Source organism: Penicillium chermesinum (genome assembly GCF_028974085.1).
Source record: "Penicillium chermesinum strain IBT 19713 chromosome Unknown utg000001l:1.0-1975020.0:1.0-1976611.0, whole genome shotgun sequence".
Taxonomy (NCBI): Eukaryota; Fungi; Ascomycota; class Eurotiomycetes; order Eurotiales; family Aspergillaceae; genus Penicillium; species Penicillium chermesinum.
In genome coordinates, this window is record NW_026695311.1 from 680,936 (window position 1) to 708,076 (window position 27,141).

Sequence of the window (27,141 nt, forward strand, 5' to 3'; positions counted from 1 at the left end):
CGGTCTCGTGGCCCCCGCCAGAAACGGAATTGAGTGGCCGGATTCTCTTCCTCTGGTGCATCCCTTAGACATCTTTATCAATCCGGGGAAGCTTTATCCTCCGCCAGCTTCATCTCGAGATCTATCCAACATGTCTTCCCAAGTTGACGTCACCGCTGCCAACGTGGCAGAGGTGCTCAAAGATGACCGGGTCGTGAAGGTAGCGGGCGTGGACGTTGACGGCCAGCTGCGCGGTAAGCTGATGCAGAAGAAGAAGTTCCTTGGAATCATCGAAGAAGGCTTCGGTTTCTGCTCGGTCATCTTTGGTTGGGACCAACACGACCAGACCTACTTCAGGGAGCTATCGGTCAGCAACAAGGAAAACGGTTATCGCGACCTGGTTGCCATCCCCGACTTACGCAGTTTCCGTCGTATCCCATGGGAGGACAACGTTCCTTTCTTTCTGCTCAGCTTCTTCGATCCCGAGACTCGAGCGCCCATCTGTGCATGTCCGCGCGGCTTGCTGAAGACCGCAGCCGCCAAGGCTGAAGCTGCGGGATACCGCGCAATGGCAGGAGGTATGTTCTCTCGTTGCACAGAACACGAAATCGACATTTGGCGGCTAACCTGTTTTCTCTGTAGCTGAGTTCGAGTTCTACCAGTTCAGAGCGCCTGGCGATCATGCCAGTCCTGAGAGGGCAGCGTCCGCTACCGCCTCCTTCCTCCAGTCAAACAAGCCCGATGATCTACCAGCTCTAACAGAGGGCATGTTTGGATACTCAATAACCCGCCCACTACACAACCAAGACTACTACTATGGTATTTTTGATGCATGTGAGCAGTTCCGCTGCGGCATCGAGGGCTGGCATACCGAGAGCGGACCTGGTGTCTACGAGGCTGTAAGAATTCTCCACATCATCTTTTCAAGCGCCAAAAGAAAAAGAAAAGAAAAAAAGAAAGCTAATTACTGTATATAGGCCCTGCAGTTCGACGAAGCGAAGGAGATGGCCGACAAGGCCAATTTGTTCAAGTAAGGAATCGATCGCGGATATGTGGCGCATTGCGTAGCTAACATAATTTCGTATAGATATGTCGTCAAGTCATACGGCATTAAGCACGGCATCACCCCCTGTTTCATGGCCAAGCCTCGCCAAGGACTTCCCGGAAACAGCGGACACATGCACATGTCTTTAGTAAACGCCGATGGTTCAAATGCTTTCATCCGCGACACCCCCGACCCGAATCCTCAATACCCGGACATCGCACACCTCTCCGACCTCGGCCGACACTTCCTTGCCGGTCTGCTCGTCGGTCTTCCCGATATCATGCCTATCTTCGCACCAACGATCAACTCCTATAAGCGGCTGGTGGAGAATTTCTGGGCTCCAGTAACAGTCTCGTGGGGCCTTGAGCACCGTGCTGCGTCGATTCGACTCATCACGCCCCCCACAGCTAGCCCAAAGGCTACACGGTTCGAGGTTCGTGTTCCGGGCGCCGACGTCAATGCACACTTGGTTCTCGGCGCAATCCTTGCTCTCGGCTGGCGTGGTGTTGAGAAGAAGCTCGAGATCCCTGTGCCGCCTTTGTCCAAGGGCGAGGATATGGGCGGAGCGAGCGACAAGGGTGTGCGATTAGCCAAGTCTTTGAAGGAGGCAGTCGCTACTTTTGCCCGCCCTGACAGTGTTGCGCGGGAGGTTTTCGGCGATGAATTTGTAGATCACTTCGCCGGTACTAGAGAGCATGAAGTCCGCTTATTTGAGGAGGCGGTTACCGATTGGTAAGTTTCCTGGTTAGCTTTGGCCTTGTGAACAAGTTTTCTAACGGTTTCTCCAGGGAGGTACGACGATACATTGAGACCGTATAGGCATGGTACATTTATTGCTGTTTTATCATTCGCGGGGACCCAGCCCCATCAACACATAATACCACCGTTGGCTGATCTGGAATCACCGGCGACCTTACGTAGGTATATACGAAGTACAATCAACGAAATCACTACTTGAAAGTTTGTCTCTTTTCTTCGGGACCGTAGCGAACAGGGTAGCGTCACTTCAACTCGAGGCTCTTTGCACACCACCTAAGCTGCAAGCATGTAGCCGGCTCATTATCACGCGTGCTCCTTGGAAATAAAACCTGATAGGGCTGCTCTATGTTACACATTTGAATTATGACTTGAAGGTAGCAGGCAGCAGCCCATGCAAAGTAAGTTGCAAAAAAGGCATGTCAAAACTGCTGAGATTCTCACTCGCAAGTAATTCACCGTCTATATTCTATTCTATCACACCTTAGATCTAGCTCCAGCAGTCCACGACGGGCGATAGACATCTCTGGTAAAAAAAAACAGTATGCGCTACATTCGGCCAGTATGTAATTTGGACCGGACGACTACTGGCCCTCGTTGATCAGCAGCTCACTAGACACCATACCATAAGCAAGCGGACAGCAGTACATCCCGCCTGGTTCGACGCAAAAGCTGCTGTACCTTTGTCAATATCCACATGTTGGCCGAGCGGGTCGACGGGAGATCGGCGGCTTGGGCCCATGCCCTGCATAAGCGGGCAAGACGGGTATTTGAGAAGCTGGAAATAGTAGTATACAAAATGGCCTGTTACGAGTTTGGAGACTAGTCACTGATCATAGAGAGGCATGGGATTCTAGAAAGGCAGATCCTTGCAGCGTTGGCACTTCAAAGCCCAGTCCGTTCTCAGCAGTATCCCTGCACGTCTACTAGTCCCGCTCACTTACCAAAATGCGCCAAGAAAACGACTTCTGAGTAAATTCATAAGTGGAAAATTCCATGTCGCTGGTCTCTTACAGGTCTATACCGGCTTCTTCCTACGTGCCATTTTCCGACAGGTTGTAACGTCGATGTTCTTTCTATTTGGTATTTGAGTTTACCACACCACTTGTGACGTGGGGCCGGCGGTTTACTTGCTCTTTGGAGGCTATAATACTCATGAAATTTCAATTTCAGTCAAGATTTGTTCACTGGTAGCTTTAAGGCTGTAAAAAGTTCGTAGACTATTTCGGAATGTTTCTGTTCTAGACTACCTCAAATTTTATTCTCACTTTGAAAGCTTCAGTAACATGTATACAGCCCGATAGGTCAATCAGTACCAGGCAGACACCGTCGCCAATGGTTTCCATACTACGAAACGCATGGAGCTATTCAGAATGCCTGTCCCTTCTCGCCCATGTATCTTCTTTAGAATTCTCGTCGATGGAGCGTTTCAAATTTTCGATTTTCTAACACCCTATGCGCACTCATACACACCCTGCTGATCAGATGTAAGTGCCTGTTTCCATTCTTTACTTAGCAACAACTATGGCAACGAGTCCTCACCCCATTGCCCTGAGCACTCTCTGGGTAAGTTCCTCCCCACCTACATGCTTAATACTAACTACCATACTACCAAACAGCAGTCCAAGCGCCCTGCCGAGATGAAAGATCCTCATCGCTTGCTTCCAACCCATCAAGGCATGGGCCTCCCACAAAACTGTCGCTTATACTACGTGAAGAAACTGGAAACTGCCGACTAGAGCCTTGTGGCGGCTCCCTCGTTGAGGGATTGTGGGTCCGCGGCGGAGTTAGGGCCTGGAAAGGCTTGGCGGGAAGAGATCGGTATGTATTGATCGCGCTGTTGGAAAGGGTGGGAGGCCAACCCAGGACAGCTATAATTCAAAACGGCACAAGACCAATTGATATGGTGGGAACCTGAAAATGGAAAACTCAACGGGCCGGGGCTAAGAGAGTCCAAGATGCATCACGAGCAGCGAATCATCCAGGGGCCGGTGCTGGGGATCCCTGTTGCGAGTCCCGGCCAAGATCGTCGATTACAGAGTTTACTTCTCGCTACAATTGATTTCCCATTGGCAGTCATAGCTAGTTTAGTCCCCGCATGAACGCAGCGGACCGAGCCGATTCATTGCAGACATGCCCAGAACAAGTATGCTATTCACCCCCTTTGCGATGCTTCCGAGGGCAAACCATCCACAAGGCCACAAGGGAGTTTCGCAGTTTAATGCAAAAGACGCACAACCATCTCCAAGGAACTGCTCAACGAGGGGATCATGTAATGCGCGGCCTCAGGCAGTTTGCAATATGCTATGCGGTAGGAGCACTGGGCAGATAGAACAATACCGAGTTGCTAGCCAATGAAGTCAATCCTCATCACTATTTTCGCTGATCTGCATTTGACAGCTTCGACACCCCCGCACTGGCCATTGAGTTCCAACTTCTGATATCATCTTATTCCAACCCTCGGTTTGCAGTAACATTCGACCTCCCGTGAAGCTTAGTGGGCAAGTAGCTCTACTGTACTGCTCGAATTATCACACCTCTCAGGCCACCTAGATCGTTTCTTAAGGCCTATCGAAGCAACAGCTAAGGTTCGCTAGACGACAATTAGCTCATCTCACTGCAATGCTGCAGCAACCCCTAGCTTTTTATGCCAAAGAATAAGGTTCCAAAGCTCCATTGACATCAGCCACCAGGTGTCATCGCAGATCTACGGCCGATCAAGGCCTGGGTCAGTCACATGCCATCACATGAAGCTGACGTATCGGCCAAAAATGCCCTCTGCGAATAATCTTGCGCTTCGATGAGTCGGGACATCTCGGTCAGCGATGTGACAGCCGAAAAATACCGGGTGTCATGAAGCTCAAGCTCCCCCAAACGGCATACTTATCTCGCAGCCCTGGGAGGTGGGCCGCGGCTGATTAGCCGGACGGGTACCACGCAGCGAACAGCTGCAGCTACCCTCGGGTGAGTTAGGGTACAGAAGGTACAGCGTAACCAGGGCACGAAAACGACGAAACTTTGAGATCAGACACCAGGAATCAGCACGGTCGCATCCTCTCCGCACTATATAATTTGCAGCACCCTCCCGGACGAGAGCTTCCAACAGCAGCTAGAGACCCGATTTCGCGATCAAACTCGGGGTGCGGCGTATGCCGAATCAATGGCTTGGGCAATGGCTTGGGCCGAGTTCTTGTAAGAAATGGGGAGCTGCAATCCGGGGAAAGGGCGATGTCGGCCGAATGGAGTTGACCTTTGGAGGGGTTTCCCGCCGGGAAAGTCACGTGGTACGCCTGTCGGGGACTAGCGGCGATCGCTGGCTGGTTCGACTGGACTATCGCGGGCGCTGATTGGGCGTACGGTTATTCAATCAGTCCAACCTCCACCTGGCGAGGGTTTGATTGAGAGATAGCCGGTACCCGCTAGTCATTTCCGTAACAGCCGCGGCTGTTTAGAAGGCCCCTCTGACGTATTCTACTTCCGCCTTCGGTCGGATGGCAAACCTATGGGTTAGCTATATAACATTTACGCCCCTGCCGGCAATGAAATTGCTTTTGATTCTCTCCTGAAAACAAACACCAACCTGCTCCCGGAATTTTTGGTGGGTTGATATACAACAAATAGACAAAATCGATAAGCTCCGAGCTCCCCTCCCCCGCCATCATGTCGTCTGTCGAAGCCCAGCTCAAGGATGTCGCCATCCTGGGCAAGATCCCCAATGACGCCCGCAAGATCCTGACGAAGGAAGCCTGTGCCTTCTTGGCCATTCTGCACCGCACCTTCAACCCTACCCGCAAGGCCCTCCTGCAGCGCCGTATCGACCGCCAGGCCGAGATCGACAAGGGCCAGCTGCTCGACTTCCTGCCCGAGACCAAGCACATCCGTGAGAATGACGCATGGAAGGGTCCCCCCCCCGCCCCCGGTCTGGTCGACCGCCGTGTGGAGATCACCGGCCCTACTGACCGCAAGATGGTCGTCAACGCCCTCAACGCGGACGTTTGGACGTACATGGCCGATTTCGAAGATTCCAGCGCCCCCACCTGGGAGAACATGATCAATGGCCAGGTCAACCTGTACGACGCCATCCGCCGCCAGGTCGACTTCAAGCAGGGCGGCAAGGAATACAAGCTCCGCACCGACCGCACTCTCCCCACCCTCATCGCCCGTGCCCGTGGCTGGCACCTGGATGAGAAGCACTTCACCGTCGACGGCGAGCCCATCTCCGGTAGTCTCTTCGACTTCGGTCTGTACTTCTTCCACAACGCCAAGGAGCTCGTCGCTCGCGGCTTCGGCCCACACTTCTACCTCCCCAAGATGGAGTCTCACCTCGAAGCTCGTCTCTGGAACGACGTCTTCAACCTCGCCCAGGACTACATTGGCATGCCCCGCGGCACCATCCGTGGCACCGTGCTGATCGAGACCATCACCGCCGCCTTCGAGATGGATGAGATCATCTACGAGCTGCGCGACCACAGCTCCGGCCTGAACTGCGGCCGCTGGGACTACATCTTCTCTTTCATCAAGAAGTTCCGCCAGAACCCCAACTTCGTGCTTCCCGACCGCTCCGACGTCACCATGACTGTGCCCTTCATGGACGCCTACGTCAAGCTGCTCATCAAGACCTGCCACCGCCGCGGCGTCCACGCCATGGGTGGCATGGCCGCCCAGATCCCCGTGAAGAACGACCCCGTCGCCAACGACAAGGCCATGGAGAGCGTGCGCGCTGACAAGCTCCGGGAAGTCCGCGCTGGCCACGACGGCACCTGGGTTGCCCACCCAGCCTTGGCCTCCATCGCCTCCGAGGTCTTCAACAAGCACATGCCGACCCCCAACCAGATGTTCGTGCGACGCCAGGAGGTCCACATCACCGCCAACGACCTGCTGAACACCAACGTGCCCGGCAAGATCACCGAGGACGGCATCCGCAAGAACCTGAACATCGGCCTGAGCTACATGGAGGGCTGGCTACGCGGCGTGGGCTGCGTGCCTATCAACTTCCTGATGGAAGACGCTGCGACCGCCGAGGTCTCCCGCAGCCAGCTGTGGCAGTGGGTGCGTCACGGAGTGACCTCCTCCGAGGGCAAGAAGGTGGACAAGGCGTATGCGCTGCGTCTGTTGCAGGAGCAGGCGGACAGCCTTGCGTCGCAGGGCCCCAAGGGTAACAAGTACCAGCTCGCGGCGCGGTACTTCGCGGGCCAGGTGACTGGCGAGGACTACGCGGATTTCCTGACCAGCTTGCTGTACAACGAGATCTCTTCGCCTGGCGCGGCGGCCAAGCTGTAAGAGTGGACTGATGGATTTGATGATCATGACATACCCTAATTTCCTTGTGTTTGCGGCATGGATGTCTTGTGTTTATAGTTTAGCATTGTTTGTATAACCTTTCTGAAATAGGACTGATTATGGACTATTACGTCACACCTCTTTCTGTATTTGCTAGTTTGTGGAGAGATCTAGTCATTCATAGGTCGAATGCACTGCTCTGTTCTTCAATTTTTTATCCCGATGATTGACGTATGAAGCTACTTCATCAGGGCCAAGCTTATTAGGCGCTAGCATTCCTCAGAGACGTTGGAAAGGCCCTTTAGCTTAGTAGTATGCAGCTCTGAAATCCCCGCAAATGGGACATGTCTTGGCATGCAGGTCATTTGGCCGAAGACAGCTACAGCAAAGGTCCCACGACAGTCATCATAATATACTAGTATCCATTCATGATTTGAAGGATTGCGGCATCCTTCTCATGGCTCTATGGAATCCCACAGCGGCACAGTGGGAGCACGGCATGGCAGAATCCCGATAACTCACCCTGACATCATGATCGTCCACAAGTGGAGCCATGAATCACAATACGAGAAACCAAATTCCACAGAACTCGTCGAGTCTCCAACCCCACGGCTTTTGCAGAAAAGCACGAGCGGTTCACATAGCTGTCTGCTGACATTGCCCCAATTCTTGTCGTCATTTCCCCTCTCAAGCATCTGGACCGAGCTCCGACCTAGTCTACTCCCCATACCTCTAGTTACTCTATACACCTTCGAGTAACATCCCCGGTTCACCATGGTGTTCAGCCTCCTCAGCCGCATCTACTATGGCTTCATCAGACCTCCTCCCGCCCACAAACAAGATGACGCCATTCGGTTCGGCCTAATCGGCGCATCCCAAATAGCGTAGGCAATCTGACCCTTCAGCCCGGAAGCCCCTCCGAACCCTAACTTTGAAACCATTCCAGCCCAATCGCTCTCATCGCCCCCGCCAAATCCCATCCGGAAGTCATCGTCGCCGCCGTCGCCGCGCGTGACCGCGACCGCGCAGCTTCATATGCAAAGAAACACGATATCCCCATCGTCCACGCCTCCTACCAAGGTAAGCCCCTCCCCGCATAGCGCTTACTCCACTCCACTCCACCCGAGCCATCAGCTCTATAAAAAAAAAAGTTACCAAGATATACTAACGTAATTTCTAGCCCTCTTAAACGACCCTTCCATAGACGCAGTCTACATCTCCCTTCCAAACAGCCACCACTACGAATGGGCCCTGCGCGCCCTCAAAGCCGGCAAACACGTCCTCCTCGAAAAACCCTCCACCGCCAACGCCGCCCAAGCCTCCGCGCTCTTCACCCACCCACTCGCCACCGCCCCCAATGCACCCGTCCTGCTAGAAGCCTTCCACTACGTGTTCCACCCCGCATGGCAGACCTTCCTGGCGCTCCTCCGGGATCCCAGCGCCGGGCGCATCGAGTCCGCGTTCGCGGCGCAGTACATGCCAGCGGGCCTTGTAGCGCCGGCGGGGGATATCCGGTGGCGGTACGATCTCGCGGGCGGCGCGATGATGGATTTCGGGACGTATCCGCTGCATGCGCTGCGGCAGATGCCGGGGCAGGAGCCCGTGAAGGGGTCTTTGGGGGCGGAGGCGCGGCTGTTGGATCGGGCGAAGTATCGCGGGTTTGAGCGGGAGGAGACCGAGGTGGATGAGTATATGAGGGCGTGGTTTCGGGGGGATGGGGGTGCGGAGGCGCGGATGGAGGCGGATTTGTCGGTTACCGGGGGTTGGCCTTTCTTGCCGGCGTCGTGGACGAGGGGGGTTGCCGGGGATGGGGTGGCCGAAGTGTGAGGTGGAGATGGAGGAGAGGGAGGTCGGGGAAGGGGAGTTTGTGAAGAGGCGGGTTACGTTGTGGAATCACTTAGGCCCGAGTATTTGGCATCGGATTGATGTGCGAGATACCCATGTTGTGAGGGAGGGAGGGGGAGGAGGTGCGGAGGTGGGAGGATGGGAGGCAGATCCAGGCTTATGCTTGGCCGGTGGGGGATCGGAGGGCGGGGAGGGCGAAGGAGTGGTGGACTACTTATAGCTACCAGCTGGAGGAGTTTGTGAATCGTGTGAAAGGGAGAGAGGGCTCGGGGGTTTGGATCGATGGGCGGGATAGTGTGCGGCAGATGGAGATTGTAGACCAGGTTTATAAACAGGCTGGACTTTCGCCGAGACCTGGAACTGGTTTTACCGTTTGAGTAGGAGGATGCGTCCAGCAGAGGCGTGATTTTACTTATTTGGACGTGGGGAGAGCAAATGGAAATGACCCGCATTCAATGCCACGATGGTCCACTAGGAAATATGATGCTATCGCTAATTAGGGAGCCCTGTTATCCACCCTCACTGCGAATTGGCAATGGCCTCCTCACGCAGCTTCATCGTCTTGGCTACGGCAGGCCGTCCATTTAACCGCTCCAGCCAAGCATTCAAGTTGGGAAATTCGACCGCCAGATCGATTTCAAACCACGACGCCACCAGATACCATGGCACGAAAGCCAGATCAGCATAACTGAGCCGACCACCCACAAGATACTCCCGGTCCGCTAAAACATGGTCCAAAACACCCGAGACACGGCGAATCTCCTTCACATACCGGTCCACAGCACTCTGCACCTGCTCGCTATGGTATTTCTTGAACCACACAGCCTGTCCGAAGTACGGGCCCTGACCGGACATCTGGAAGTGCAGCCATTGCTGGGCTAGATAATGCTCGGTCGTCGATTTTGTGAAGCTGAGCGTGTGGTCCTTGTCATATCGATCGACTAGGTACTCGATGATCGCGCCCGACTCCCAAAGCGTGAGGCCTGTGTTTGGGTCTTGAATGGCCGGGACCCGGCCGTTCGGGTTGACAGACAGGAAGTCTGGTTTCTTAATATCTTCGAGTTGAAGAAAGTTGATGTGGTATGGCAGATTGAGTTCTTCCAGGACAAGGACGACTTTCCAAGGGTTTGCGCCCGTGGTGTGGCCCCAGAGAGTAATTGGTTTGAGAGACATGATCTTGCGGCTTGTTGATGCAAGTTGCTTTTCAATCTGATAGGAAGGATGCGTGCGTTGCTGGAGACTCTCAGTGTAATTGAAGTGCTTCTTATATGGTCCTCTCTTAGTTGGCATACACAGGGTCTATATTCCCTGCATATCGGGACTCCGAATTGGATTTGTCATCGGAGCGATTCTCCGAGCTGCTGAATAAAATAAGTCTCCATATGACATTTAGTTACCGAGCGATGGCTAACCAGAAGTCGGCTGATTGCTCCGTATTCGATCTTTTGTTCTGTTTATAGTAAATATGGCGGCACAAGAGGAATACATTTTCCGATGTGTGGGGCTGCAAGAGGGACTCGATTGGTGGCTACGTACAACCTCATGTTTCAACATACACCACCCGCGCAAAAGTCTGTGTGCACTAGGCCCCATTACCATCACCCTAACAACCACCCACATTTTTATTTTTTTTTCTCATACGCCTCCCCTATGGCATCAATCGCTATCAACCTGAAATGGTATTTTAGTAAGATAATAAAAAGATCTGTATAGCGAAATATATAAAGGTTTAGTTTAAAGAGCATGGGATGTATGTTGAAAATTGGCCTGTATACTTACCTGGTCTTAACCCTATTAAACCGGTCTGGAATATACTAAAATTCGAACTTTTTTTGTATATTTGAAGACTGATGTAGATAGGAAGATCTAAGGAGGATAGAGCCTATCTTAAGGAATATGTTAATACTGTATAGAAGGTGTTAGACTAAACGGAGATTGATATGTTAATATTAGGTATGGGAAGAAGGATAGATAAATTATATGCGAACTAGAGTTATTGTACGAAACATTAAGTAAGGGAACTCTATATATAAACCTGATTATTCAGTATATTGAATCTTAGTATGATCCAATAAGGATTGGTGGTGTAGGATATGTAACGATGAATATACATAAGTATTCGATGGGGTAGGTGAAGCGGTATGCACACGGACTTTTGCCCCCTATTGTACTCTTAGGCACACGGCCAAGGTTGAAATGTCGGAGAACTTTCCAACTTCCGTTTGTAAAATGTGGATATCCTTAATGACGGGCTGCGGCTATCTTGTCGTTAAAGGAGTGAAATTGAGACAGTCTGTCAACTCCGTGATGGGTGAACATCGATAGACATTTTCTTTCGAATCCTCCACTCTTACAAGTATGTTCGTAATCTTGGCCAAGGTATGCGCCAGTCAATTGAACCCTAGTAGCATCAAGACACCCCAGGATTCAGATAAGGGTTCAATTGAGACCACTGTTTCAATTGGCTGCCAATATTGACATCGGCGGTCTGGGATAGCGCCCAAATCGGGAGCAACGACCGACAGCGCCCTTCTGTGATCCCCAGCGCATCCGACATAGCATGGTGGAAGCAAGGCAGGCTCAGGTATTGTTCGAGCTCTGCTCGCAGGCATGTGATTCCCCGTGTAAGGATTCGCTCAGTTTCGCTGCAGGCAGAAGCAAGCTGGCATCCATCCTTCATTCTCACCTTGAGCACCAATAACAATGCCAAGAACTCTGCTCCAGTGTAAGAGAACTCGTTGGATGGCGACAGTCTAGGTTCTGGGAGACATAAACATGTCTGGTCATAGCAGCCTAGACAGGGTAACAATAGGTCCGGGTAGTGGGCCAAAAGCCACTTACGCCGCCAAGCAACTAGTTCATTATACAAGTGTCGATGCTTGCAGGACGTCTGTGAACAATTTCCCGAACTGGGTTTCGAGGTTGCAGGTAGGGTCGTCATTTCAGCAGCGATATCATAGAGTTGGTCACGCGACGATTTCCTGGCTATTGCCCATGGGACTTTCATCCATTCCGGCTGCGCAAGAAAGGATCGATCTTGAGAACAAAAGGCTAGTAGAATCTGCTTCAAATGAATAACTGACCTTCTGGTAAGTAGAAGGCAGGCACTTACAGCCATCTCCCTTAGCTTTTTGAAGGCCACATGGAATCCACCGGCCTGAAAAGCTTGGGGCCCTTGGCGTTTCAGAAGGCTGATAGCACCCTCCAAATGGCTAGACCATCCAGATTGGTAGATCAGCGCTGGGCACAGTTGCGTTGCTTCAAACAGAGAGAAGATTAGTGATATCACAACCAAGAGGGCTTTTTGGCTATCGTTCTGCAGCAACCGCCGAAATAGCTGGAGACTCTCGTTGTAGGCGGATAGACTGAGCACTTCATATCTTTCCTTTTCGCCGCTCAATGACAGTCTCATAGCAGCAAGGGATATAAGCGCCAGATCAAGGGCCTTGCTGTGTAGACCGAGGCTCGAAATCTGAATAGACCAGCTGTCAGGTGTCCGTGCATACAACATTTGGAACCGCGACCACAAGGTCACAAAGTGATCTCTAAATTCTCCGTGTGAGATATCTAGGGTGTGAATGGACATTGCAGAGAAATAGTCCTGTGAGTCATTCAGAGCGTGGACATCACGCCGCTTAGCAGAGCGCGTGGCCTCCGAAATCAGAGGCTTCTTCGCGTTTCTAATAGTATTCTTGTCAAGATTGACGAAGACCCCATTGACAGAAGGGTCGTATCCTTCGCATCTGCGGCCCGCATTCAGACATGCTTTACATCCTGGTCTTGTCTTGTCGCACTAGGCTAGATTAGCGGGGCCTGGCCAGGGTCGTAGTTCATCCCACTCACAGCTTTCTTCCTTAGACGACAGGTGCGGCAAGGCCGTGACATTACGAGTGCACTGGGAATCTGCCTTTGAGAAAGACTTTGCTCTATGGGGAGAAGCTTTCTCGTTACTCTCCCAAACGCCTCCTGCTTACCGCGCTAGACTATTTCAGGCATACCGGACCGCCGGCACATGCGCCTCCGAGTCCATCCCGTACAACTTCCTCGTGTTCATTCTGCTTTACCTTGGAACACCCTTTTGGAGTAACGGGGCTAGCTTGAAGAGGCCAATCGGGCCGCACTAGAAAGGGATGGGTGGCGTCATTGGTGGACGGTATTGAGAAAGACATTTCTCATAAAACTTCGTAAAAGCAGCGGCGAGGTCTCGACAGCAGGTATAAATAGGGCTGGCATAAACGCCGTAACAAAGTAGGAATTAATCTACAGAACATACCACAAGTCATTCCCCGGGTAAAGATACTCCAGAAACAACCATGGCAACTCAAACCCCAAAAACTCGAGTCTTCGCCGGCGTCACTCTTATCGACACCCCCCTCGTCCAAGCCTCCCTCGACTATGCCCGTCAAAACAACGACGCCATGTCCTTCAACCACGTCTACCGGTCCTGGGTCTTTGGCGCAATCCTCGCCTCCAAAGTCCCACGCTTCGCAAGCATAAACCGCGAGATCCACGCCGTCTCCTGCATCCTCCACGATCTAGCCTGGGACCACACAAGTGTATTCTCGACAGCAGACAAGCGCTTCGAAGTCGACGGCGCCAACGCAGCCCGGGAGTTCTTGAACCGGGCGGCACCGCACTTCACTCCGGGAGAGGTGCAGCTGGTGTGGGACAGCATTGCTCTGCATACCACGACGAGTATTGCGCGGCACAAGGAAAACGAAGTCGCGCTGTGTAATATGGGGATCTCGGTAGACTTTACGGGAACGGCGTTTCCGGGGGGCTTGATTACCCAGGAAGAGTATGATGCGGTTGTGGAGGCGCTTCCACGGCTTGAGTTCAAGGAATCGGTGAAGAAGCTTCTGTGTGGACTGTGTGTGCATAAGCCGGAGACGACATATGATAACTTCCTGCGAAATATTGGGGAACGGTTTGTTGAGGGGTATACTGTTGGGCCTAGTCTTGCGGACTTTTTAACTTGATGAAAGCTGAATGTAGTCCTGTCGTATTGGAGAATGAGGTTCAATGATTATCTTTCGCTCTTCAGGGCGGCCTAACCATGCACTATTTACTTTGCCAATTTCAATGAAATGCTGGGTTGGAAGGTATCCGCTACTCGTGCATTCAGCTCTCATACCTGAAAGTATCACGCACGTTTTAGAAGAGTATTTGTCTTATTTGATCAAATGGATAAGTGAATAAGTTAACAGGTTAATAAGGGAATATATAAATATATGAATAAAGATAAATCCCACTCCGGTCTGGAATGCCCTTAGGGGCCCCTATAAACTCTACTAAATACAACACAGGCGCTCAGGCCCAGGCGCTAGTGTGAGCGCTAAATGACCCTAGAAGGACCAGCTTAAACATACTGCCAAGCACCCTGGGTACCATTAGCAGGGACGGCGAGGGCATCGAAACCAAGGCAGTCGCTAACATTCCCAGTAGGGACGAAAGCATCATCGCGGGCAGCGAAGACCTGGTAGACAGGCGCAGCACCGCGGCGGATGCGGCGAGTCGAGGCGGAAGCAGTCGCGTTGGAAGGAACAGGGCAAGCCATGAATCCATCACCGAAGGTCCACTCGCTGTTGCCGTTGCCGAAGGCGTTGGGCTTGTAGCTGAAGGGGCCCAGCTCGGAACCAGGGGGCACAAAGACTGAGTGAGCGGTGGTGAAGCCCACGGCGCCAAACTTGTCCACGTAGAGGGACTGGCCGCCGGGAACGCTCACATCCTGGAGGCCGGTGGCATTAGCAGGGCTCTTTGATTTGGATATAGGCTAGCCGGGAAGGATGTGGCTTTGTTCGTACCAGGGTGCTGGCGGAAGAGAAGATGGTGTCCTTAGACATCTTGTCGCAGGGAACACCAACATCGTCAGGGCAAAAGGTCACTGTCTTGCCCCCGAGATAGAAGCGGTCGCCGGCGGCGTTCAGGGGGGCGAAGTGGATGGGAGAGCCGGAGCGAAGGGCAGTGACGCTGAAGGGAGCTGGCTGGTCACGACCGGCGTGAGCAGTAGCAGCGGCCAAAGGAGCGGCGGCGAGAAGGGCGGAGAACTTCATTGTGTCTATAATATCGAAGCTAAGGAAAGTATACCAAGGAGGTAATGAGATGTAAGCTCTATAGCAGGGGGGGAAATTGGAGGTTGGATGGGATCTGGGATCTCTTTAAATGGACGACGCAGTGGAGGTGGCATTTCCTGGTCCTCTACGTTCCACCACGTTGGGATCCCATGTGGTTTTCCCGCGAGGAGATTGATCGGCGTTGCTGGTGGGAAGACTGTATGCAGGGCAGTGCGAAAACTTCTTGTTTCAATCTATCAACGAGGCTATAATTATCGTAGGGCAGTCCTTACCCCTGCCCCTGACGCACTTGCAGGAATGAAGTGTTTGGACCCCAGGATTAGTGCGAGCATAGCCAGCCTGCTTTAGGTTACTGGCCCATGATTTAGCAGTGCACTAATCCTTCTTCAGCAGCTTCCCGGATCCATCCCCGGGGCCTGGTAGAAGAGTAGAAAGGATTTGTTCCGAAACACGATACTTCGTACCGAAAGCCCCCACGCGAAACAGATCGACATTGCCGGAACTCAGCTGAAGGAATGCATAATGCAGGTGGGGGCACAATTTGCAGACTCCCGAGTTGTCGCTTCAATCAAATGCATGAAGCGGAAGGGCACCCGGAATGCGATTGGCGCAGATGCTTGAGCAGATATTTTCCTCGGACGTTGTTAGAAAAGGGCAGTAGACTGGGTGTCTCAGAAGTAAAGAGTTGCGGATAGAAGCAGTGATCGACGGGTGGCTTGGTGCTTATATGGGGCCAACTTTGATAACCGGACCTCGACCGACATCAACTGTGGCTCAACTTGCCAGACAAATTGTTGGCTGTGGAGTCTCCACGCTGCCCATCGTGTCTCAGGGGCATGGTGCTGACATCACAGCCGTATTAGGGTTAGATACGAATGCTACGATTCGATGGACAGCACACATGTGCCAGGGGATTGAGCGCTGCTGAATGTCCTCTGAAAAACCAAGTGCTGAATCGGGGACCTCTGTGGTCTCTGTCCGCAAGGATCCATTGGTCTCGATTGGCCTCGATGGTTCCAAACAGCTTTGGGGACGGGGTTTAGAATCATCGGCCACGGAGATATAGACAGATCTGCCGGTTCAGCACATCTCGGGGCCAATGGTCATATCAAGCAATTGAATTCCGCAAACCGCTGCGCCACAAAACGGGCTATTATGCGAGATGAAGATCTCTACAGGCGCCCCAGCAGCTCATACTCCAATCAGACGGCTGGTATATATTCACAAAGGATCTTGCACCATCTCAAACACCGAAACAGAAACAATTTCCGCCCGAAATGACTACCCAAAATAGAATCCAGCTCATCAAACGCTAAAATACTGAGAGCAAAAGTTGAAATTGAAGACATTAAAACTCAGCCAGCAATGGGAGATCCCGCGAGCTCCGGCCAGCGTGGATGCGGAATTTGCCCTCCGGCAGAAGCCAGTTCTGGGCACGCACACTCCAATAGCTCAGGTCTTTGCGCGTCAAGGTCATGTTCACTGTGACGGTGTCTCCGGGCTCAAGGTACACTTTCTCGAAATTGCGAAGGACGCGGTCAGGGAACTGGATTGTTTCCTTGGCCCAGCCTAGTCCGCGATGCTCAACTACGTCTTCGGGGAATGAGACATAAATCTGCACAACCTCTTTACCCGAGCGCGAGCCTGTATTCGTAACATCAACGGACAATTGGAGCAGTGGTTCGTAGAGAGCTGGGTTGCCGCCCAGGCCACCCCCAGCAGGGGAAGGAGCTTGCTTTTTGTTATACCCATCCGGGTATGGGTACGGAGCGGGCGCAGTTCCGGATAATGTGGTCAAGTATGGATAGATATATTTGCCAAGGATGTTGAAGTTCGGCGGGAACAGCGCAGATGAGGGATCGATGGCGGCTGCTTCATAGTGCGGTGCCTTGACTGAGTCTGTAGGTCTAGGAGCCGGCGAATGGGTCTTGTTCTGCAACGCTTCGATGCGAAGTGAGCTCATGTTGAAGCTAGTATAGGAGAGACCGAATCCAAATTCGAACCGTGGCTCGATGTTGAACTTGTCGAAATATCGGTAGTCAATGTAAAGCCCTTGGCTGAGGTTTGTCCGAGGGAATGGGTCGTCGGGCTCGTACCGAATCTGCGCGCCGGGGCCATAGTCTTCCAGCTTTCGGCCGATCGTGTACGGCAAACGCCCGCTAGCATCGACGTCGCCGAATAAGACATCGACCAGGGCATTGCCACTCTCCTGGCCCGGGAGATTGGCATAGACGACGGCGTGGACGCCTGGAAGGTCAATCCATGACTCTAGAACGACAGGCCCGATAGAATGGATAACGACCACTGTCCTTCCACTACCACCGCCACAGTTCTGAGCTGTTTGCTCGATAAGTTGGGCTCCATTGTGCTGAAGGAAGAGGTCATTTCGGTCCCCCTTGATACCCTCGCTATGGATGTAGCCCTCTCCGCCGTCGGCGTTGGCGAAGACAATGCACAAGTCCTGCTCAGCCAGGTCCTCATCGGTCACCTGGTTGGTCAAATAAGCGTTGACTTCAGTGTTCTCGGCAGACCACGCCGTCTTGAGGGCTTCTGACGGCGAGACGAGGTAGGGGAACTGCACAGCACCACTCCCCCACCCCGATGCCAAAGTGCCCTGGTTGCAGCCCCTATCGGCACAGGAATTCGGACCTTTTCCAGAACCAGCGTCCTCACCGTAGAGACCAACACGATACTTGCCAGCAGCCTTGGTAACACTCCGCATAAGTGGAAGTGTTTCATTGACATTTTTCAAGAGGACGGTCCCCTCCGCAGCCACTTGCCGTGCAATCTCTCCATGAGATCCTGGACCAACACCCTGAGGATTCACATAATGGTTCACAACTTCTTCCGTTCGGTCATCCGGGCTCCCAGGGTGTAAGCCACCGATCCTGTCATTTGTCCACGATGAGAAATTGGGACCTCCTTCGCCTTCTGGAGAAGGTTTCGCCCACGAATCCTGCCCTAGATGGTACCATGCCGCCACAATACGAGTCACCATATCATTGAGCCGTTCTGCTGGTACAGAAGTGTTCAAGACAGCACGAGTTAGATGGCTGCCCCAGAGCTCTTTACCATCGGCCCAATTTAGGCCATCACCAGGCATGCTCATATCAAGACCACTCAAAGCACTTTGAACACCAGAACGCTGTGCAAGCCAGTCAGATTGAACAAAACCTTGGAAGCCCAACTCGTCCTTGAGGATCCCGTTAAGCAGCTTGCTGTTCTCACACGAATGACTTCCATTCACCATTTGGTATGCACACATGATACTAGCCACACCAGCACGGACACTCTCCGCAAATGGCCACACAAACACCTCGTGCAATGCGCGGTCATCAATATCTGATGACAGAGCGGTTGGAATGCCCCATTCGTTAGGCTGCCGGAAATGTTCCTGTTCATTCATTACGAAGTGCTTTGCCGTCGCTATCACGCCATGGCTCTGGATACCCTGAATAGTCTCTGCTGCAGCCACAGCCTGCAAAACGGGGTCTGATCCGAAGGACTCCCAGTTCCGACCACCGGCAGGCATCAACCCCAGTGCTCCCATCGAGGGGCCAAGGAGCACATTCACGCCTTTCAGTCGAGCTTCTTCGCCCAAGGCAGAGCCTCTCGCTCTCATGAGCTGGCGATTCCACGTCGCACCCGTCGTAATGCCCGCTGGGAACGCAGTGATGTTGTCCGCGAACCGTAGACCCAAGGGTCCGTCTTGTAGACAGAGTGACGGAAATCCCACTAACTCAGCAGGTCCTGCAAAAGGAAGCAATTGATCAGCTATGCTCTGGCCGCAGGCTTCAAGACAAACATACCAGTATTTCCAACGCAAAGCCCCATCATCCAGCCCGTCCCGGTCGTCACATTCACCTTTTCCAACAAAGTCATTCGGCCAACCATATCATGTGCCTTCCCATAACTCTCTTCCCACTCCTTGCTCGTGCCACCCAATGGGGTCGGGTACCAGGGCACGGAATCCTAGCAACAGTCAGCTACAATCCATACCCAGAGTAGAATCACCGCATACAAACTCCCCAGGCTGGTCGCTCAGAAACCTCCATCTAATGCCGTTGGCCGCAAACACCATAAGCAACACCCCCGCAACAAGCAGAAGTCCGACCTGCCACAACGGGCGGCCGCGCAATGCCGCCGGGATCTTCGACCTCCAGCCGCGCTGTTCTTCGATCGCATACGTATCCTGCTGGTCCTTCTGCAGCAGCGCTCCGTAATCTTCATCATCAGCCTCGCTCAGTGCGCGCAGAGAGTCACCATCTTCGAGGTCGAGGTTGAAGGATTCCGACAGAGCCGACCGGTCGTTCCGGAGAACTTGCTCAATGCGCTGTCCAATGTCGTAGGGTTCGCCATCGCCTTCGGGGGTGTGGCTTGAGCTACTTGTTGATGGCGTGTTCTGTGGGCTTCGATCCGATTTGGAGCTGCCCTGTGCTTTTAATGGGAGGAGCTTCACATCTGCCGCATGGTCCAGGGGCTGGTCGTCACTTGATGAAGATGATCTCGTCATTGTGTGGTTTCCGACGAAGGCTTTTTTAGTGAGATGAGGGCTGCATCCTGTGCTTGAGAGGAACACAGGTTGTCGAAGGTAGTTGTGCTACGATGATTGATTTCTCCAAGCTTGCAGAGTCAGGTTGTCTTATCGCATGTCTTATCAGGGAACTCTAAAAAAATTGGGATTACGTCACCTGACTTCACCCGCGGGCGATTGAGGATCTTGAGGATTGCGCAGGGGTAAATCGGTATAATACAGTATGGAGATCCAAATCGACTAAATGATTGATCAAGTCTAATAAGAGTGCTCAATAGAAAACTAAGGTAAAGATAACTTTTGTTCACACGGCCGGTGTATACAGGCCATAGCTAAAGATATGCATATCTACCCAAAACTAACCGAAAACGCCGTCTATCTAGGCCCCATGCAAAACACAAAGAAAGAGAGAACTCGAAAGCAGAAGTGGGCACATGCACAAAAAGAACCAATATAGGCAAAACGAATTTTCCATCATGCGTCATGTCCTGAACTAATCCATCCATGGACTCAATTAGGCCTCATCATCAGTGTCAACAGGCTTAGGGGTACCCTTGGGAGAGTTGAGCTAGACGGGTAGTTAGTTAACGAGTCGATCAGGGTAAGGGGCAAGTTTACTAACCCATTCGATGTGACGCAAGCGGCGACGGGTCTCTCGCTCCTTCTGTTGAGCGCGAGTCATCTTCTTCTTCTTCTTAGCACGGAACTTGAGCTCGCCTTCCTCGTCACCAGAGTTGACAGCCGAGGGAGCAGCACTGGTGTTAGTGGAGGCAGCAGCGGGGGTGCCAGGGGCAGAGGGCGAGTTCGCGGCACTATCCTCGAAGCGGTCCAGGTTGACAGCATTGTTGGTACGGCTAACGACACGGCCATCGGCAATATGCAGCTGCTCGGGCAGAGAGCGCCAACAAATTCCTCGTTGTGAGAAATCATCACCACACCGCCCTTGAAATCACGAATGGCAACAGCCAGACCACCAAGAGAGTCACGGTCCAAGAAGTTGGTCGGCTCGTCCAGAACCAGCAAATGAGGGTTGTTCCACATAGCACCGGCCAACACGACCTTGACCTTCTGACCACCAGAGAGACCGGAGATCTCGTTGTGGTTGGCGATCTCGGGGTCAAGACCGACGTCCTCGAAGTGCTTAGAGATGGTGGGAGGGTCGAGGACACGGAAACCCAGACCCTCACGAGAAGCCTCGTGATCATCGAATTCCTGCACCATCTTGAAGAATCCAAGGTCAACGAGGGTCTCACGCGAGATCATCGTGTTGTGCTTTGGGAGCAAGCCAACCCACTTGACCTCATACTGGAACGACTTCTTCCACTTTTGACGACCCATGATGGCTTCAATGCGGCGAGCACCGCGGCCGTCACCGAGGTCAACTGGCTTCTCCAGCTGGGCCTTGTCAGCATCAGTGAGGATACGAGTCTGCTTCAAGAACACCTCGCGATCATCACCGTTGGCATAACGCCACTGGAGATACTGACTTGGAGTCTTCTCAAGATGCATCTCGACGTGCTCCAGTGCGTGCTGCTTAATGTAACCAATACGCAAGTTGGGGTGCTTCTCGACCTTTCCGCTCTGGGGAATAACTTCGCCAGTCAGGATCTTAATGAAGGTGGACTTTCCAGCACCGTTGCCTCCGATAATAGCGACACGAGAGGAAAGGGAGAGAGAGAGGGAAGCATCCGTCAATGAAGGCTTGGGAGCACCAGGGTACTGATAAGAGACATTGTTCATGCGGAGAATAGCACGAGTGTTGGATTTGATACCGGACAGAATACCAGGGGGAGGGAACTTGAATTGCACAGTAGAGGCGGACAGGGTGTAGTAGCTCTTTCCCTCGGGCTTGACCTTGACAAAGTCTGCGAGGTTACCCGGGTAGCAGACGAGCTTCTTCTGTTCGTAGTGGTAGATGTCGGTACAGACCGCATCAAGGAAGCCAGAATCGTGAGAAACGATCAAGCTGGTGATGTCGGTGTGCTTCTTCAAGTACTCCTGCAACCATTTGACGTTGGCAACGTCCAGATGGTTAGTAGGTTCGTCCAGCAGGAGGACGTCAGCCTTCATGAGCATAGCGCGAGCAAGCGCAAGCTTCATCTTCCAACCACCAGACAAGGAGCCAACTGGCTGAGCTTGACGGCCCTCAGGGCCATCGGTGAAGCCAAACTCCAAGAGGACGTTGCTGATGTGCTCTTTTCCTGCGGAGGCAACGGCAGGGTCCTTGGAAACGTATTCCAGGATGCTCAGGTTGGCATCCTCGCCCTGGTTGTGCTCCACGAAGCAAGTGCGCACCTCCTCCGGAGGTGGGAAACCTTCCAGCTTGTTATTGGCAATGCTGCGCATCAGAGTAGATTTTCCAGCACCATTTCGACCACAAAGACCGTATCGGTGACCCTTCAGAAGACGCAGGTTGGTATGAGACAGCAGTAGCATACCACCATAGGCCAAAGAGAAGTTGGCATTGACAATTTCAACCTCGTTAGGATCCTCCTGGACAGGCTTTCCAAACTTGCGCTCATCTTCGGCGACAAAGTGAGCCTGGACAGCGGTGGAGATCGCCTCAATCTGCTCATCGCTAAAAAAGCCGCGGAGGTAGGGGCCAATGGAAGAAGGAATGCGGTCCATCATGCGAGCGTTGACATCCTCACGCACCAAGCTAGCGATATATAACTTAGCAGTCTCGTGGAAGGCTGCGTCGCCAAAGCCGGTCAGGCCGCCATTCTCTTGCAGCTTGGGGTCGAGCACAGCCAGAACCTCCTCTGGAGTAATCTTGGACACAGCACCGGTCGCGACGTCGTTGTCGGCCATGGCCTTCTCCATCACATCCAGTGCACGGGTGGCAAGCTCACGAACCTCTGGGAGAGAAGCACGGTCCTTGACACCCTTAACACCTGGCTGAAGCTTGGGAAGGAAAGTACGTGCTTCAGCTGGGTCATGCACCAGCTTTGTCAAATTCTCCACAACCACCACCGTCTGGCGAAGAGTTTCTTGGGGAGTCGATGGGTTGTTGAGGGAACGCTCGAGCAGAGGGGTCAACAGCGCAAGGACGGGAGAAGTGACAATAGCGACGAAAGTGGTCTGCGACAAGGCATGAATAGCCTTCTGGACAGTTTGAGGAGAAGGTTGTTCCATGGTCTTAATAATGAGAGGAACTCGAGGAGCGACGTCGTCGTTCTCGAGGAGGGTGGTGAGAGCATTCATAGCTTTAAGTGACTGCTTGGCGACGTCGGCCTTGAGGTCGTGAATACCAGACTCAACCACAGGGATCAAATCCTTCAAAGTCTTTCCCATGGCCTCACGCAACAGATCCTTCTGCCGCTCTTCTTCCTTGGTGCCGTTGCCAATCTGAGCCTTGAGGGCCATTTTTTCCAAGAGTTTGAAGCCACCGACAAATCCTTGCCATTTTCCGGTTCCCTTACTAAGGTAGGATTCCAAAGCAGGCAGGAAGGCATTCACCAAAGCCTCTGGGCTCAAAATGTTGAAAAGGGCATCCACTGCATATTGAGCGGCATCGCGGACGACAGCACCCTTGTCAGCAAGCGAATCCAGCACGACACTCAGGATTCCGCCATCCTTTAACAAAAACACAACCTCGCTTAGGGGGAATGCGGTGGGATAACGCTCGAACAGGGCACCGATGATCAACATGGCGCTCTCGCGGCGGGAACCACTCTTCTTATCGGTGGCTGCCTTCTTGGCCTCTGCCAGAACATTGTAGTTGAGCAGGCCGGCAGTTCCGGCGCCTTGAATCAAGAGGTTTGTCAAGGCATAAGACCCATCCAGGGAGTCCTGGGAACTTTGCGCGTTGAAAATGTTGTTCAGGACGGAAGAAATCTCTTCGGAGGTGGGGGGGCACGCCGGAGGGGCCTTTTCCGACGATGGTCGACATTTTGGGAGAATCGGAGGGTGAGACGGTGTGTGGCATTATTTTTCTCTCAAGGCTTCACTCAAAGCGGCCCTGGCGGAATATACCAGAGACTCGGGCAAGAAGGCGGATCCAGAGGGAACCCGGAGAAAAAGGGAGTGCAGAGGGGCAATGGTGGTCCCGGGACCAGCAGGACAAAGATCGAAGTAGAAGAAGACGAAGGTCGTAAAAAGGGTGGTCCAGAAGGAACTGTACAAGGTCCAGACTCTGCGACGACACTCTAACTCACTTAGAGGCCTATGTTCCGCAGAAAGGGCAGAAGAGAGGAGATGCGAAAATGTCAAGGCCCGCGATCAGGCTTATCCACACAATTTTTTTTTGTTTGGGAGGCGACGCTCTGAGCCAATCAGAGACCCCACTATCAGCATGGGGTTTCACTAACTTTATTAGGTTAGCCTTATCAGTGGTCAGATTAGTCAGGGGATCTGGGCCTGAGGCTCAATGCGGGATGGAGGATTTCCACATCTCTCCGGAATTGTATTACATGCGTCTATCTCAAGCCAGTGCTACTCGTCAAAATATTTACTGCATTACGATAAAATTGAATAAGTAACTAGCAATGCGGTATTTCGCGAGGTGAAGGAGGGACATACAGACTCGGTAATTCCAACTCATCAATCTCGCCATCAACACTGTCCATGGATTATATATCCCGGACGATCAAGCGCAGATGGCGCCTTCGCTAACCCCCCGCCGAGTCTGTAATTTGAATGCTTACTCTGTCTCTAAAGGGCGTTTCTCTTCCCAAATAGTAACTAGATCTATAATGTTGCAATTTCCAATTGACTTTACCAAGCGTTCAAGCGCTCGGAAAGTCTCATACGCTACCCGCTCCAACCTTATTGGGCTTCGGAGATGCTCTCTCGCCACCCTATTTTCGCTTAAACTTGAGATAGTGGCTTGATCTCGATGAGCAAATACTGTTGCATTGTCAAGTCAAAGCCACAACCTTGGAAGTGAGGGGTAGCTGCCGGACCACGCTAGTAGCATTCCATGCTAAGAATAGATTCGTCCTCGGTCAAAAGTACGATGACCCCTGTCCAACACAGAAAGCAACCCTGGATCACTTACCTGGGAAGAAATCGAACACTTCAACTCTCTGCGACTTGGGAAAGGCCCTGTGCCTGTCAGGAATTCAATCCAGGCAACAATATATTTAACAAGTCGCGAACATCTGCTACGATTCAAATGTCGAAATCAATGCGGAACATATTGCTTTTTCTCCGTGGCTGAGGCCCAAAAAGGGAGAACTTGGAATCCTTGACTCGAGCAAGCGCCAAATACTTGGATGTCATTGGCTCCCCGCACACCAAGGTGCTGATCTCATCCTAAGCCGGCTAGTAAATGACAGGGGGAAAATGCCCGTCTTACCCGAAAGCTTGGTACAGACTGTGCACAGCTGCACTAGCCTCATATTTAGGGTGTTTTTTTACCTGGCTGCCTGTGGCTTAAGGCGCTAGCCGTGGCTGTGACGCTGAGCACTAGCATCTACCCATTCCGCAGGCTGATTGCCTTGGGCGAGGCAGATATGAGATCATCCAGAAGAGGTATATAGAGCCCCAGGAACTGCCTCGTTTCCTGAGCAACTCATTCAGTCATCTGTTCGGTGGCTAGTTGGCCCCTATCCAATTTTTTCGATCCACTTCAATTATCGCGTTTCGTTTTGAAATCTTCCATCATGGTTACCGTCCAGGTTAACACAAAGCTTGGCGATATTCTCCAATTTGGGTCCGAGATTTCCCCCGACAAGGTGGTGACCTGCTTTGGAAACACAAAAACCTTTTCCCGCTGCCGCCACCCTCTTTCCCAAAGGAAGACCATGCTGGCTCATCGAATCTTGGGCGAGCGGATTATATTTCCAGAATTTGAAGAAGGAACTATTCAAAAGACAGTTGAAGAATTAGCCAGTCTCTGTATTTGTGGAAAGGTCCATGAAAGCGAAAAGATCCGCCTTGCCAAAAAATGGAGCAAAGACGTAAAGGCTTACATTGATGAAACCTCTCAAGCCCCACAAGTCGAACACCGAGCTTCTGGCACTGAGGAAGTCTTGCAATCCGAAGGCTCTAGTCTCGCTGCGGTTGGAAGAAGCGGAAGTGAGGACGTGGCTATGCTCAACTCGACCATTGAAGATCTGAACACAGATCTTCAACGAGTATCCCTCTCGCCACGCATGGGATCTGAACCCGACTTTCCCAGGCCCGTGGATCTCGCGGAAGCTACTGAAGAGGAACCCTCAGCCATGCAAATCGATTCTACACACGTTATGGAGGATGATGAAACCCAGCAAACTAGCCCCATGCCAGACTTACCGCTATTCAATGCTGTGCGGACGATCGTGCATTACAGCCAGCTGATCTGCAGTGCCCTTCAGTTAGAATATGGGCCTGCGCTCTTGCTAGATACCGAGGGCCAAACCCGCCAGTGTTCGGTACTAGGTGTGAAATTTCTGATGGTGTTGGAGCCGGAAAGCTTTATAGGGGGTATTCTGCAGTCGCCATTCGCTCCACTAGTCTTATTTGTGGTCCTTTACCCACTCGGGATGTATCTTCTGGGGTCATCATTGGCATATTTTGTGGTTATGTTACTTATGCTTCAGAAGGGACAGAACCCGGGCTGGATTGGTCATGGCCAGTGCGAACGGAAGAGGATATGATTTTACATGATGGATGTGACGCTAACGAGACGGTATACCCCTATTTGAATTTCAGCGTTTGATGTGAGCTTTGAGCTATGTAGCGGCCATGGTATTTGTAGTAGTAGAATAGCAGCGTAGTGTTAGTTGAAATTTACTAAATGCACGAAGCACGTCAATATTTCTCTGCCAAGCGTAACCCTGACTAGAGTTCCAAGTCATCGAACATTGCTAAACACGGTCAGAATTGGTATTTGTACTCTTGTTCTCTAGCTAAATTTCAAGTCAAAAATTATTTGCCTGAAGTGAAAGTAGTTGTTGGGGGACTTCTGGAAGGCCCCAAGGGGTCGGTAGTCAATCCGGCTACATGGCACATGTGAATCTCACTGTGCGATTTGAGCAATCTCTACATACCGAAGATGAGTATACTTTAAGCTGATCAGTTTCATATAATTTGGTAGTCCGGTGGAGAGATCTATTTGAAATCCCCAACAAAGTGCGTGCCGAGTAGAGCGACGGAAGATCGGAGGCTCGTGATGGGTCAAAGTGATTTCCTGTGAGTGCCCACGGGTGACCCGGCATGGCTGACGAATCAGATGTTGCCTGTAGACTGCTCAATGTAGATGTTCTCGAACATCAGTCAAGCTTGTGAGTGCATATGAGAGCCCCGCGTTTTCAAAAATTCCCCGACGATCCTCTTAAACTATGAATCGCACAGGTTACCGTTTTGGGATCGGCAGGACCTTATCTACCCTAACATGATTGGGCAAAAGCCGCCGATCACCTAGCCGAGGGCCCATCTGATGAATTCTAATTGGAGGAACTTTTCTCTGTGTCTCGACTGCGATGTCGGATACCGAGGCTGCAAAGTTGAAGCAGAACCCGTCGACTGAAGGCCTATTCTCAGCAAACAGGATTCTCCTCGATACTGACTTTCTGCGCAGAAATCTGTTCGAACCCAGTTGAAGCGTTGCATAATGCGACATCATCTCAGCATCGGCAATGAGGTGGGTCCTCTTCACATGGGATTCCCATAGTGAAAAGGATCCTCAGATGTGGCGCTTGGCA

General features: G+C 52.2%; 11 protein-coding genes across 11 annotated transcripts; 6 read left to right on the top strand and 5 right to left on the bottom strand.

The window, feature by feature from the left end:
* Nucleotides 1-130: 130 nt before the first annotated feature.
* Nucleotides 131-1,843, top strand: N7468_000266 (glutamine synthetase family protein; the record flags this gene model as incomplete). The annotated part of the gene is made up of 5 exons (XM_058469563.1): nt 131-557; nt 622-878; nt 957-1,009; nt 1,067-1,756; nt 1,813-1,843. 5 exons carry the CDS (start codon nt 131-133, stop codon nt 1,841-1,843), a joined length of 1,458 nt encoding a protein of 485 aa, XP_058335594.1.
* Nucleotides 1,844-5,440: 3,597 nt separating this feature from the next.
* Nucleotides 5,441-7,060, top strand: N7468_000267 (malate synthase; the record flags this gene model as incomplete). Its single annotated transcript, XM_058469564.1, has 1 exon — nt 5,441-7,060. The coding sequence occupies one exon, from the start codon at nt 5,441-5,443 to the stop codon at nt 7,058-7,060; it is 1,620 nt and encodes a 539-aa protein (XP_058335595.1).
* Nucleotides 7,061-7,834: 774 nt separating this feature from the next.
* Nucleotides 7,835-8,887, top strand: N7468_000268 (Gfo/Idh/MocA family protein; the record flags this gene model as incomplete). The annotated part of the gene is made up of 3 exons (XM_058469565.1): nt 7,835-7,944; nt 8,007-8,140; nt 8,241-8,887. 3 exons carry the CDS (start codon nt 7,835-7,837, stop codon nt 8,885-8,887), a joined length of 891 nt encoding a protein of 296 aa, XP_058335596.1.
* Nucleotides 8,888-8,894: 7 nt separating this feature from the next.
* Nucleotides 8,895-9,282, top strand: N7468_000269 (dimeric dihydrodiol dehydrogenase; the record flags this gene model as incomplete). Its single annotated transcript, XM_058469566.1, has 2 exons — nt 8,895-9,110; nt 9,133-9,282. The coding sequence occupies 2 exons, from the start codon at nt 8,895-8,897 to the stop codon at nt 9,280-9,282; spliced, it is 366 nt and encodes a 121-aa protein (XP_058335597.1).
* Nucleotides 9,283-9,424: 142 nt separating this feature from the next.
* Nucleotides 9,425-10,078, bottom strand: N7468_000270 (glutathione S-transferase family protein; the record flags this gene model as incomplete). The annotated part of the gene is made up of 1 exon (XM_058469567.1): nt 9,425-10,078. The coding sequence occupies one exon, from the start codon at nt 10,076-10,078 to the stop codon at nt 9,425-9,427; it is 654 nt and encodes a 217-aa protein (XP_058335598.1).
* Nucleotides 10,079-11,908: 1,830 nt separating this feature from the next.
* Nucleotides 11,909-12,491, bottom strand: N7468_000271 (uncharacterized protein; the record flags this gene model as incomplete). Its single annotated transcript, XM_058469568.1, has 2 exons — nt 11,909-11,956; nt 12,018-12,491. 2 exons carry the CDS (start codon nt 12,489-12,491, stop codon nt 11,909-11,911), a joined length of 522 nt encoding a protein of 173 aa, XP_058335599.1.
* Nucleotides 12,492-13,218: 727 nt separating this feature from the next.
* Nucleotides 13,219-13,884, top strand: N7468_000272 (uncharacterized protein; the record flags this gene model as incomplete). Its single annotated transcript, XM_058469569.1, has 1 exon — nt 13,219-13,884. One exon carries the CDS (start codon nt 13,219-13,221, stop codon nt 13,882-13,884), a length of 666 nt encoding a protein of 221 aa, XP_058335600.1.
* A 380-nt stretch (nt 13,885-14,264) lies between these two features.
* N7468_000273 (putative IgE-binding protein) lies at nt 14,265-14,958 on the bottom strand (the record flags this gene model as incomplete). The annotated part of the gene is made up of 2 exons (XM_058469570.1): nt 14,265-14,660; nt 14,710-14,958. 2 exons carry the CDS (start codon nt 14,956-14,958, stop codon nt 14,265-14,267), a joined length of 645 nt encoding a protein of 214 aa, XP_058335601.1.
* Nucleotides 14,959-16,327: 1,369 nt separating this feature from the next.
* N7468_000274 (beta-glucosidase) lies at nt 16,328-19,492 on the bottom strand (the record flags this gene model as incomplete). Its single annotated transcript, XM_058469571.1, has 3 exons — nt 16,328-18,729; nt 18,789-18,951; nt 19,001-19,492. The coding sequence occupies 3 exons, from the start codon at nt 19,490-19,492 to the stop codon at nt 16,328-16,330; spliced, it is 3,057 nt and encodes a 1,018-aa protein (XP_058335602.1).
* Nucleotides 19,493-20,027: 535 nt separating this feature from the next.
* On the bottom strand, nt 20,028-24,081 carry N7468_000275 (putative mRNA-nucleus export ATPase (Elf1); the record flags this gene model as incomplete). The annotated part of the gene is made up of 5 exons (XM_058469572.1): nt 20,028-20,081; nt 20,136-20,396; nt 20,447-23,383; nt 23,489-23,630; nt 24,035-24,081. 5 exons carry the CDS (start codon nt 24,079-24,081, stop codon nt 20,028-20,030), a joined length of 3,441 nt encoding a protein of 1,146 aa, XP_058335603.1.
* A 1,038-nt stretch (nt 24,082-25,119) lies between these two features.
* On the top strand, nt 25,120-26,094 carry N7468_000276 (uncharacterized protein; the record flags this gene model as incomplete). The annotated part of the gene is made up of 1 exon (XM_058469573.1): nt 25,120-26,094. One exon carries the CDS (start codon nt 25,120-25,122, stop codon nt 26,092-26,094), a length of 975 nt encoding a protein of 324 aa, XP_058335604.1.
* Nucleotides 26,095-27,141: the final 1,047 nt, after the last annotated feature.